At 40.5% G+C, this 12261-nt stretch overlaps 1 protein-coding gene across 2 annotated transcripts in view; it reads left to right on the forward strand.

The window, feature by feature from the left end:
- AR (androgen receptor) overlaps positions 1–12261 on the forward strand; it is a gene marked incomplete at both ends in the record, with an annotated part of 171872 nt that overhangs the window by 90364 nt on the left and 69247 nt on the right. For both annotated transcript variants that reach the window (XM_079727036.1, XM_079727037.1), the window contains one exon: positions 6356–6507. In XM_079727036.1, the coding sequence (XP_079583162.1) occupies positions 6356–6507 (152 nt within the window). The remainder of the gene's footprint in view (positions 1–6355; positions 6508–12261) is intronic.

Consider the following 12261-nt stretch of genomic DNA (forward strand, 5'->3'; position numbering starts at 1 on the left):
TGCTTTCTGGACCTTGATGTCTGTTTCTTTTCCCTGGTTAGGGAAGTTTTCAGGTATTATTTCTTCAAATAAGTTATCTGCCCCTTTCCCTCTGTCTTCTCCTTCTGGGATCCCTATAATATGAATGGTAGTACACTTGATGTTGTCCCATATGTCTCTTAAATTGTTCTCATTTAAATTTTTTTTTCTCTTCAGCCTGGGTGATTTCCACTACTCTGTATTCCAGCTTGCTGATCCATTCCTCTGTATCACCTTATCTACAGTTGATTCCTTCTAGTGTATTATTTATTTCAATTATTGTATTCTTCAGCTCTGTTTGGTTCTTATACTTTCTATCTCCTTGTTAAAATTCTGTTCATCCATTCTTCTCCCAAGTTCATTGAGCATCCTTATGATCATTAACTTGAACTCTTTATTGGATATATTGCATATCTCCATTTCATTTAGTTCATTTTCTGAGGTTTTGTCCTGTTCCTTTGTTTGGAAAATAGTCCTATGTCTCCTCATTTTGCCTAATTTTCTGCTTTTATTTCTACTTATTAGGCAGATCAGTTACATTTCACAGTCTTGGAGAAGTGACATTATATAGTGGATGTTCTATGAGGCCCAGCAGCACACTGCCCTCTGTTCACCAGAGATATATGCTCTGAAGGTGCCCCCTTGTGCATGCATGTGCCCTTCTTTTGTGGCAGGGCTGACTACTGTGGGAATGCTGGTAGGTGGGGTTGGTTCCCAGCCTGGTTGGCTGCCAGGCCATCCCTTGTGCAGTGGCTTGATGGTGGGTGGGGCTGGGTCCTGACTCAGCTGGCTGTGTGGCCCAAGGGTTCTGGGGCTGATGCCAGCCCCCTGGTGGGCGGGGCTTGGCCCTGGTATAGCTGGCTTCAGATCCTGTTGTGTCCCAGGGCTGGTGCTGGTCTGTGGTTGGGGATGGCTGGACCCTCGTGCAGCTGCCTCTGTGACCCCAAGAGTCTGGTGCTGGTGCTGACTAGCTGGTGTGGGGAGTTGGGTCCTGTTGTGAGAAGATTTAGTACTGTTAAGATTGTAATACTTTCCGTGGATTCAAGGCCATCTCTCTCAAAATCCCAACTTACTTCTCAGCAATGGTGTGAGCTGCTTTACCTCCAGAATCTCACTGAATCTTCATAGCATTCTTGTGAGTTCTATATTTCTTTATGCATTTTGCATGTGAAGAAATTTAAGCAAAATGACTTGTTCAAGGTCATTCTGTTAGAAAGTGGCAGAGATGACCATGAAAACCAGATGTTGTACCTGTATAACTTCCCACTTCAACAAAAGGCGTTATTAAAGAGAATTGGAGTGATATGACATAAGCTCGGGTAATACTTTTTAAAAAAAAAACATGATTCTCTTCTTGGACAGACAGTTATCAAATTTAGAATCTCAGGCTGTCAGGGGAAAAGTAGATACAAGTCTTATGTCATTACTTTGTCAATTTTTCTACTGAAATACCCTTTATACCCCCAAAGAAGTAGGCACAAGTGATCTATGAGGAGAAAATAACTTTGAACTCTTTGATTTTTATCTTAAAAATTCATGTAAAGTCTTCATTATATTCCACAATGTGATTAATAAAAATATTTTTTTAAATTACTCAACATCAGGAAAAATATGATGTTCTGTAAAGATGTTTGGTGGTTTCCTAAATCCTTTTTTGTTTGAAAAGTACAGAGGTATGTATAAAAATGTTATACTTTTACACGTCTAGCCTTTTTTCCTTCTCTCTCCACCTATATTTACCTTTCCCTAAGAATACTATATAGCCAAGAAGGATGGTCTTTTCTATTTTAAGACTATAAGACATTTTCCTTTTTTATGGTAAGACAAAAGGTAATGGCATCCTAGACTTATAATGCAGCTACCATGTGGCAGGCATAGAGGCAAGGGCTTAACATTTGTTATTCAATGTAGTTCTCACAAAAGCCCTCAAGGGTAGAAAATATCCCCACTCTCCAGACTAGGCAAGTTGATCTCAGAGAGCCTAATTACTGGGCCCAAGGTTCAGTGGTGGAGGCAAGATATTAACCCAGGTCTGGCTGGCTCAAAAGCCCTGCTGAGTTTACATTCTCTCCTAAACAGGGAAAACTGATCTGTGACTTTTACAATTCATCCTGGTTCCACAATCACTGAGAGACTTGCTTAAATTAGCCAGACCCCTTAAGTTATCTAAAGTATCCTCAAGTATGAGAGACAGAGAAACAGAGAAAGAAAGAGAGGGAGACAGAGAGAGATCAGGGGAGAGAGAGAGAGAGAGAGAGAGAGAGAGAGAGAGAGAGAGAGAGAGAGAGAGAGAGAGAGAGATTACAGCTGGGTGCCTAGGGTTTCTGAACCCAACTTCCTCATCATTGAGCCGGCATTTGTAAGCCTATAGCTTCTAGTAAACCACTTTTATTTAATTAATTGTGAAACCATTGGAGAATAGCAAGTTATGTTCTTGTTTGGAAAACTTCCATGCTATGTGGCAGGGCTTTTGCTTCAGACTTCATAAAACTGAATGCCCAGCATTGGGATAATAAGTGAGCACATAACACAGGGGAGGTGGTAAAAAACACAATGTTGCATGCAAATTCTGCACTTACTTATTCTCAAAGCAAACCTCTGCTGTGCTTGCAGTTAGAATTTTATGTAGGGAGATGTTAGAAACTCCTGAGGTTTTTCTTTTAATTTTTTTATTGTGTTCTGTTATAACCATACAATAAACATGTAACATGCAAGTTACTTATACAGCATAATAATAAAACAAACACTCATGAACCCTGATTAAGGAATGAGAACATTAACACTATTTTTTGTTTACTAGTTTAACTAACCCCAGGACCTAGAATGGTGCCACATATGTAGCAGGTGCTTAATAAATATTTTTTAATTAATGCATAAATCAGTTTGTATCTTCCTTCCTTATATCATTACCCCACAGCCTCCCCTCAGGGATAACCACTGTTCTATATTCGGGGTTTATCACTCCCTGGCATTTTTATGTCTTTTCATATATATATTCCCAAATTACATATTGTTTACTTTTGCTTCTTTCCAAACTCCATGTAATGGAACCATATTGTATGTATGCTATTATGAATTGTCTTTTATGCAACGTTAGCTTGTGAGATTCGCCTATTTGTAGATATATTCTCTTCCTTGTCATTGCTGAATTGTACTTTATTGAATGAGTATGATATAATTTATTTATCCTTTCTCCTCTCAGTGGATGTTTATCATTTCTGCTTCTATAAACAAAGCTGGTATTTCCATTTCTGCATATGCTTCCTTGTACAAATGTGCACAAGTTTCTCTAGAATACAAACCTGGGAGAGGGACTGAAGTTTCAATTCTCATTTCCAGTGCTAGAAGATCAATCAGTCCATGAGTCACTGCAATGTGCCCTTTGTTCACACTAGGCCAGGGTCAGTGGGAATCCTGTCCAAATCATTTTGCCAGAGAGAGGAGGGAGGAGGTAGGCAGAGACTGGCCTGGTAAGGTCAGGAAATATCTCAGGCCTCTAGCCAAAGTGGGTTGTAATTAGGAAAAATTCAAATTCTAAAATTGCCTTCATTGTTTCTCCTACTCTTCCACCTACTTTATAGCTATTTTTGTGTGAGGTGTATTTTATTAAATTCATATCTAATAAATAAAATGATGACTTTCTACAGTCTTTAAGTATTGATTATACATTTGATTAATTAGATTATTTTAAATAATTTGTGTTGTATTTTAAATTTTATTATGGATGAAAATTTCTATTTTTAAAGCTCTTTCCAAAAAGACCACTTATTTACTTTATGCAGGTTCTCATTTTGTTTATCTAATATTTACTCTTCAATCATATAATAATAATTACTGTCATTACCATCATCATTTCATTCATATATACACCTATATACCTTTATACCTTTCAAAATGCATTTCTGTCTTTGAGGTACTTTCTCATTTGTAGCAACATGCACTCTACTTTATTATATCATCTACTATGTTATTTTACAGTTCTTTGCTTCCTGTCTTTCTTCTCTACTAAATAGCATGTTGCTTAGAGGCAAGGATAATATCTTGATCATCACTATATCCCAAGCACTTAGCCCTATACCTGGTCCATAGGGCCAGGTGCTAGGAGTTGAGTTGAATCAACCTATCTAATCTAGACCTTCAGTCTCATAACATGGCTAGCCATTGGTTACAAATCCACACTTTGTAGTCAGACTTACCTCGGACGGTAACCTGGCATTTCCACTTACTAGAGGAGTGATCTTGAACAAGTTTACTTAATTTTCCTGAGCATCAGCTTCCTCTCCTACAATATAGGGATGATACAGAACTACCTGGCAGGGTTGTTATAAAGATTAAATGAGATGATATATTTGAAATAGCTTGGCACATGAAGTGCCTTAATACATGCCCTTTAGATTTTAACTGTATTAGTTACAGAGGTCATAAAATGTAAGAAGAAGATTAAGACACTTAAAAACAAACAAATAAACAACAGCAAAAACCCTCTGCGTCTTCTCCTTGTTTCATGAATAAGGATGGGGGCACAATTTTTACCCAAGGAAATGACATTTTTAGCCAAAGGAATGACATTCTTAGCTTTTGACCCATTTGTTTATGGAAAGTGAGCTCTTTTCCTGTGGAACTTGTGGCCCTCCTAGTCTTGGTTTGGTGGACAGACTCCTGCTGGCTTTCCAGTTAAGGTAGGAAAGGGAAGGATTATGGGGAGAAGAGATAGGCTGCCATAATCGGCTGCTGGGTTTGCATATGAGCAGAACTTTCTGAGTGCTTTCTGTTGTACTTGGGATGTGAATAAAAGCTAAGATTTGTGTCTTAGAGATAAAGTGCTTGTCAAGTGTAGCCTGAGTGAAAGCCTTCTTGGTCTTGCCCTGCCAGGGCTGCTCACTGAGCATTGAGAGGAGGATAACCTTTCATGCTCTTCTGGGATTCTGATGACTGTGCTGAGTATGATAACCAAAGAGCCATGGGTAAAAAGTGAAGGTGAGTACTGAGAAGACAATAGGGTAATGGAAATTGTGTTAAATTTGGAGTTAGAGAGTCCTGGGCTTGGGTCAAATAGTTTTGAGCTTTTCTTCTCTGAATCTGACTTTCTTCATCTGATATAATAATGAGAAAAAAATGTCTCACAAAATTGTTTTGAGGAGTTGAAATCACCCAACACAGTGAACAGGCTTATTTTCCTTCCTTCTTTGCTTAGTGAGAAAGAAGTATTTATAAAAACGGTGGCTGCATTCCTTTGGATGAGAAAATATGCAGTTGTCACCTATCTGTGGCAGATTTACCCAAGAAGTCACTTACGTTTTGTTTAATGATTAGACATAGGGCATAGAAGAGAAAAAAAGTTGACCTTTGGGTAGTACAAACCATGTTCCATTTGTTTAAACTTGAATTAATTACCATGGGAGACTAAGAGCTACCTTTCCATTAAGGTTTTAGGATTGGCTTTCTGGCCCTCTCCTTCAGTCCACTTGGAAGGACACAGACACAGATCCTCTTGGAGACAGGCGGTTAAACTAGGTGACCTGTGAAGCTCCATCCTAGCCCAAGGAACCTGAGTATTCTAATGGCTAAGTGTTGAGATGGTTGCCTGAAAGATTCCCAGCATCATTGTGCATCATTTCACAATAAAATCTGGCATAGGGATTCTGCTACTTTATGTTATAGAATGTGGGTGGGGGATTTACATGTGATCTAGATAGACTCCTAAAGAAAGTGAGGGAATGGAAAAAAAGACCAAAGAAGAATAGTATGATAATACTAATCATGATCCCTCACTTCTGTATTCATTTCAAGAGCTTTTTATACTTTTGTTTAATTCATACCTCCACTCACACAGCTCGGTAAGATGGGTGATAATTATTCCTACTTACAGGTGAGAGTGAGGCTCAGAGAACTAGAGCAAAGCACATCAAAGTGCTTTGATGCTTAGTCTGGTTTTGCCATAGGTCTCCCTTTGGATAAGGTAAAGTCTTAGGGCTGAGTTCATACCATTTAGTTACTCTGAAATTGTTTCCTGACCAACAACTTAAGTTAAAGACCTTAACCTCAAGTTTCTGCCTTCATCCTTCCCTCATGTAGACATAGCCTATGAGATTGGCTGATTCCAGAGAACTTCTCACATCCTTTCACAGGATCCAAAAGGACTCTGTCCACATGACAGGAAACCCTACAAACATAATCCCTAGGAGAAGTCCAAGGAAAATTCAGCTCCACCCTGACTCAGTTAAGCAATAAATAATAATTTACATGTGCACTTTACTGCTGAAGACTTCAGACTTCTACCCTCCTGTTTCTGTCAAGTACTGACATGTGCTGCATTGTTCCTCTTGGGTCTTTTCAGTCTGGAGACTACCAAGGACCATGTTCCGCCCATCGACTATTACTTTCCACCCCAGAAGACCTGCCTGATTTGTGGGGATGAAGCTTCTGGCTGTCACTATGGAGCTCTCACTTGTGGAAGCTGCAAAGTCTTCTTTAAAAGAGCTGCTGAAGGTAAAGGGTCTTGGACACTAACTTCTGTTTCCCTTTCTCCTTTATATTCTAAAAAGAGACACCAGTCTATCAGGACCCAGGATTTTATTATCTCTGAGACAAGGTAACGGGCAGGGCTGGTTCAAAGAACCTAAGAGCCTTAAAAAAAAAGTCAGTTTCCATACTTGCTGGTCCCCTGGCTTTGGCAGCCTTGGTAGTATAGGCAATGTAGGCAATGAAGGTGGTCCCAGCTGGTGCTTGGAGCTTGGTGGGTCCTAGGAATGAAAGAAAAATTAATGATTTGAAAAGATTTAATTTCCTCCCTGCTTGTGTTCCATTCTCCTGCCTAGTGAGGGAAAAAATTGTCCTTATTAGAGAGGTTAGAAGTGGAGAAACCCCAACCGAATACCCAGCCTGTTCTCTGCGGTGAATACGAAACTGTTCCTTCGTGAAGGCTTTCTGGTCTCGGCCCCAGAAAGGAAGTGTTCTCACTGTTCAGCAGACCATCAGTCTATGCACCTGCTCCCTCCTGCTGCTGCATCCTTGGGGCCTCTTTGCATTAATAGCTCCTAGGTAGATAAGGACCCAAAGTGATGAAACATTTTTATTCTCTCCAGAGACTTGCCCTCAGGCCCTGTCCATTGGTCCAGAACCGTAAGCTAAGTTGAATCTTATATTTGGCTAAGTGGGCTCAAACCCTGGCTCCTTAGTATTATTTAGCTTAAAACAATTAATGTCTGCTTAGCCCCCAGAGGAGCTCAGGCTGCATCTTACAGCAGGAACTCACACTTCCAGACCTCCTATATATACTAGTGCATCCTTCCTTCCCAATCTCCCTGGGCTTAAGCCTCCTACCCATCCACTTCATTCCGCATCCTGTACTAAGAGCTTTCTTCTCAAAGGGCCGTTGATGAACAGTTTCTAGACAGAGATGCTCTGCTCTGGGAGCAGACCCATTTGCTAAACACCACTATTTACTCCTGCCTCCATTTTCCACAAAGGAAGTACTTCCTGCCAAGACCTTTTTCTTCCTTCTCACTGGCCTAAAAGTTTTGAGTTCCAAGTCAGAATCAAAGCAGACAGCTTTTCCTTATATAAAGGCTACAATCCCTGAGGACAGTCTTGAAAGTGGCAGGTATATAGGCCACACCTTTCAGCAGGAATATGATGACACCCACCAGAGGACAGCAGAAGCACCATAGAGTTCTTGGCATCTAGAGAAAAGGTAGAAAGTGTGGGCCCTTTAACTGGTCTCCCTATTGATAGCCTTTTCACCATTTTAACCAGATGGCAGGAATACCTATAAAATGGAAAGCTATTTTGTTTTCTTCCAATCCCCCAGGCAACAAGGAGACAGCTAGCATTTAGTATTAATGAAAATATGCTGCATGTCCCACCCATAGCTTTGAGTGGCACATTGCTACTGCTTACACTGGACAGTATGAAGTCCAGGGCACCAGTGTCTAGGCGTAGGCAGTTTGGAAAGAGACAGAGAGCAGTGTCTTCCTTTCTTAAGCGTACTCGCAAAAGAATGGCTGTCAGAAAATGAAATGAGGAGTAGCTCCAAAGACTTCAGATCACCCCAACTTCTCCAGTGAGAACCTGTCTCTTCCCCATATCATGTCATCAGGTAGGCCCTATCTATAGAGCAGAGAATGAACCACAGCACCCATCTAGAGCTAATGTGTCAGCAAGCCCAGGCACCACAGTAATAGCAGCCATATTAGATGGGAAAAGAGTTCAAGAAAGCAAGCAAAAAGCAAATTCAATAGTCAGATAGATTAGATTGTATTTGATGCTGCCTTTGGGTTTTACAAATCTGGGTCATGATATTGTTGCTTTTGGAAAACAGTGGGAATGATCAACCATATTGTGAAAGGGAAGATTTTTCTGTCATAACTATTCCACATGGGAGCTTTCTGAGGAAGTTAGGGCTGAAGGAGGGAGGCAGGCAGAAGGGCAGCTGGCAGGGCTGCCTGGGAGCAGCTCTGCTATTATGTGGATCTTGTACTATTTGAGAACAAGGAAGCTGGGGGGAGGGGTAACCACTCATTACTGAGCACTTGGAAATCCATCAAGGTCTCAAAATTCTTCAGTCCCTAGAATCACTTGTTAGGGAAACTTGGTGATATTTTATTTGAGAAAATGAGACTCTATGAACTCATGGAGCCAAATGCTCTCAACTGCTTGAAATATTAAAATTTCCAGTGGATTCATTACAAAACTATGGAGCCCATTGGTTCCTTTGGAATGTGAACCCCAGGTTCAGTCCTGAGCCCTTTGAGGGACAGGAGAATGTGGTTTAAGAAAAAACATGAAACAAAGCAAAAAAAACCCTTATTGGTGTTTTCTTTCACCTCCCATCTGTAAAGCTTGGTGGCTGGAGTTTACTGCCATTATTATATCTATTTGAAGGCAAGGGGCTGTCTTATTACCTGCAGAGAACATTTATTGATTTTTTTTTTTTTTACAATGTGTCTTTATTGCTCAAATGGCCTTTCTGAAGGTGATTGTGAATCTGCCTTGTTGAAACTTGGAATTCCACCTGTCTTGGAGGGAGTGGGAGCACAAATCTTTTCTTCCTCATTTGTCTGTCATTGTCAGTAAGTTCAGATGGAGTATTCAGAGTGTTGATTACCACTTTATTCATGGTTTCAGAAATCTCTGGACTGGGCACAGGTACAAGACTTAAAAGCCTGGCACGTCAGACAGAAATCCATTTCTAGCTTTGGTAGCTCATAAACCATGAAGCTTTAATGCTGTCATTGGTGCAAGGCTCAGCACACAGTCAATTGTAATCTAGCCAGGTTTTCCTGTTGAGGAGGAAGAAGAGAAGAGAGCCCCACATTTTCTCGTTGTCAGTAATGCTGGGAGTTCGGGGTGATGGTGAGGCTAGTCAGGGAAGGATCTGAATATTTTGAGATTAAAAAATAATGGTAATAGGTCAAGGGGGTAAAAACCACTAAAATCTGCTTGATGGAAACTTAGTGAAAGAATGTGTTTGTGTATGTGTGTGTGTGTGTGTGTGTGTGTGTGTGTGTGTGTAAGCACATTTGAGTGGATGGTCTGTGGATTTGAAACAGGCATGTAGAGAATCAGTTAGTGGTGGGTGGGTGGGATGAGTGGGGAGGTGAAAGGGGAAGGCATGTTAGATGCTATCAAAAAGACCAGGAAGTCAAAGGAAGGTGATATCCATGATCAGGGTAGGGGCTCAGAGGGGATTTAGTTGTGTGACATTGGATAAGAAATTTTCCCCCTTTGGACCTCAGTTTTCCCTGTCTGTAAAATAAGGGAGTTAAACTAGATACTTTTAAAATGCCTTTTCATCTTAGACTTTTTGTGACAATTCTACAAGTTCCAAACACCATCACTGTTATTTCAGCAAACACACATGCATTTATACCTGTATGCGTGTTTGGTGTTGCCTTCCTAGAAGATGGTGAATCCTAGCTTCCATTCTCTTAAAAAAAATCAATCTTCAGATGGGGATAGAGCCAGCTGAGAGAGAGCACTGTGGATGGGCTGGGTTAAAAGTCAGGACTCTGAGATTCCCTCTTCTCCCGGCATTATGACCATGGCTGGATAACTTCCTTTCTTTTCCATTTTCTCATCTGGAAAATCAGGATATGAATCCTCATCTCTACCTCATCATGTTTCAAAGAGGGTTAATTAATTCATCATGTGCATTATGTGCTCAAGAATTTACTATTTTTCAGACATTTTCTAGTAAAACATTGGAGATTGTACATCCATTTGTTTTGTACACATGAAGCACTGTTTGGTACACATCATAAAATTGAAACTGTAGTTTACATTCTGAACTCAAAGAATTACACCATCCTCACTGATGTTTACAATATGTCCCAATTTAGTATCCTTGGCAAATTTTATATAAGTATGGCTTTGATTCTTTCTCTTGCCCCAGGTTTTTGTGAGGGAAGAAATGTAAGTGAACCCTCACTGAACTCTTTCTGTCCTTTAAATCTACTCTTTCCCACCTCAACTCATGTGGAATTGAATGTTACTTTTTGTTTGGAGTCCTGCAGAGAGTTTTTGGTACATATCAGTGTCCCCTTCACTCCCTGACCTTCGGAGGAACATTTCCCAGGGGCAAGTTACCTCTGCTAGGAGGATCTACTTGCAGCTTCAACAGAGCCTTAATCAGGTATCTTTGGCCAAGAAATTGACTGATCCTGATTGCACGAGTCCTAGAGATTTTTTCACAAAGCTCCTATTATCTTTTTTTTTCTTTCTTTCTTTGCTGTACGCGGGCCTCTCACCGCTGCGGCCTCTCCCGCTGCGGAGCACAGGCTCCAGATACGCAGGCTCAGTGGCCATGGCTCACGGGCCCAGCGGCTCCGCGGCCTGCGGGATCCTCCCGGACCTGGGCACAAACCCGTGTCCCCTGCATCGGCAGGCGGACTCTCAACCACTGTGCCACCAGGGAGGCCCTCCTATTATCTTTTATCTGTCTCTGGTTTTCTTAAGTATCATAGCCAGACTTTAGATTAGGGGTCAGCAAAGTTTTTTCTATAAAGGACCAGATAGTAAATATTTTAGACTTTGTGGCCTATATGGTCTCTGACTGTACTATTCAACTCTGCATTTGTAGCATGAAAGCAAACCTAGACAAAACTAATGGGTATGGCTGTACTACAGTAAAACTTTATGGGCAAACTAAACTTTACTGAAATTTATATTTCATTTAATTTTCACATGCTTTTAAATACTATTTTTTAAATTTTTTCCAACCATTTAAAATGTAAAAATAATTCTAAGTTCTTGAGCCACACAAAGAGAAGCAGCACATTGGATTTGGCTTGTGAATTGTAGTTTGTTGACTCTTGCTCCTGTGCTTACAAATCTGCATGGTAAATTTTGCTCTTTCTGGTCTCCTGGTGTCTTAGCAACTCTCTAGATTATCTAATTTTAAACATTCTTCTGAGTTGCCCAGTCAAAGTTTGTTCCCCTTGCTTGCCTAGAATGCCTGGTCTGGTGGCATCTAGGTCCTGAGCTTTTTTCACTAAACAGGAGAAAAATAAACAAATCTAGGAATGCTACAAGAGGATACTTTTTTTCTGATGATCTTGTAGATCACTCACCCTTGCAATACCCAGAGGAGAAGTTGAAAATATTCTACACATTTTCTTTTTAGACATTTGTACTGTAACCATGTGGATAACTGGAAAATATACATGAATGAGTTTTTATGGATGCCACATACACCCCAGATGGTAAAGAGGAAGGGCTTTGGGGACTATCTGGTACTAAGCGTTATGGAAAAACTCTCTGTCTCATAGAAAGTAAGGCCCAGGTGGCCAGTTGAGTTATGAATCTACCATATATTTCCCCATGATTCTTTGTCTTTACACATTTGCTGGCTTAATTCTGGTCCTCCTCATCACAAGACTAGACCACAGGCTTGCAGAATAAGTAATTTAGCTCTGTAACTCATTCCAGTTGATGCCCACCTAAGTCTCTTATTAGAGTCTAATTTGGGAGCCATGTCAAGAATTCGCCATTGCTGGTCTATAGTGCCCTGTGGCTGCTTATTTATAGCATATGCATTTTATGAAACAATGATTAACATGAAATTTCTGTGTCACTTGCAAGATCTTCTTAGTCCATTGTCTCACTCCACCTTGCCTTATTATTCCCCAGTGTGTTATATTTTTAAAGCCCATCCATATACTGCAGCCAGAAGCTTTTTTAATCCCTCACAGAATCTCTTGATAATTGTGAAACTCTGGGTGGTAGATTTTAGCAGTTGGTTGC

Source organism: Hyperoodon ampullatus (assembly GCF_949752795.1).
Source record: "Hyperoodon ampullatus genome assembly, chromosome: X".
Lineage (NCBI taxonomy): Eukaryota > Metazoa > Chordata > Mammalia > Artiodactyla > Ziphiidae > Hyperoodon > Hyperoodon ampullatus.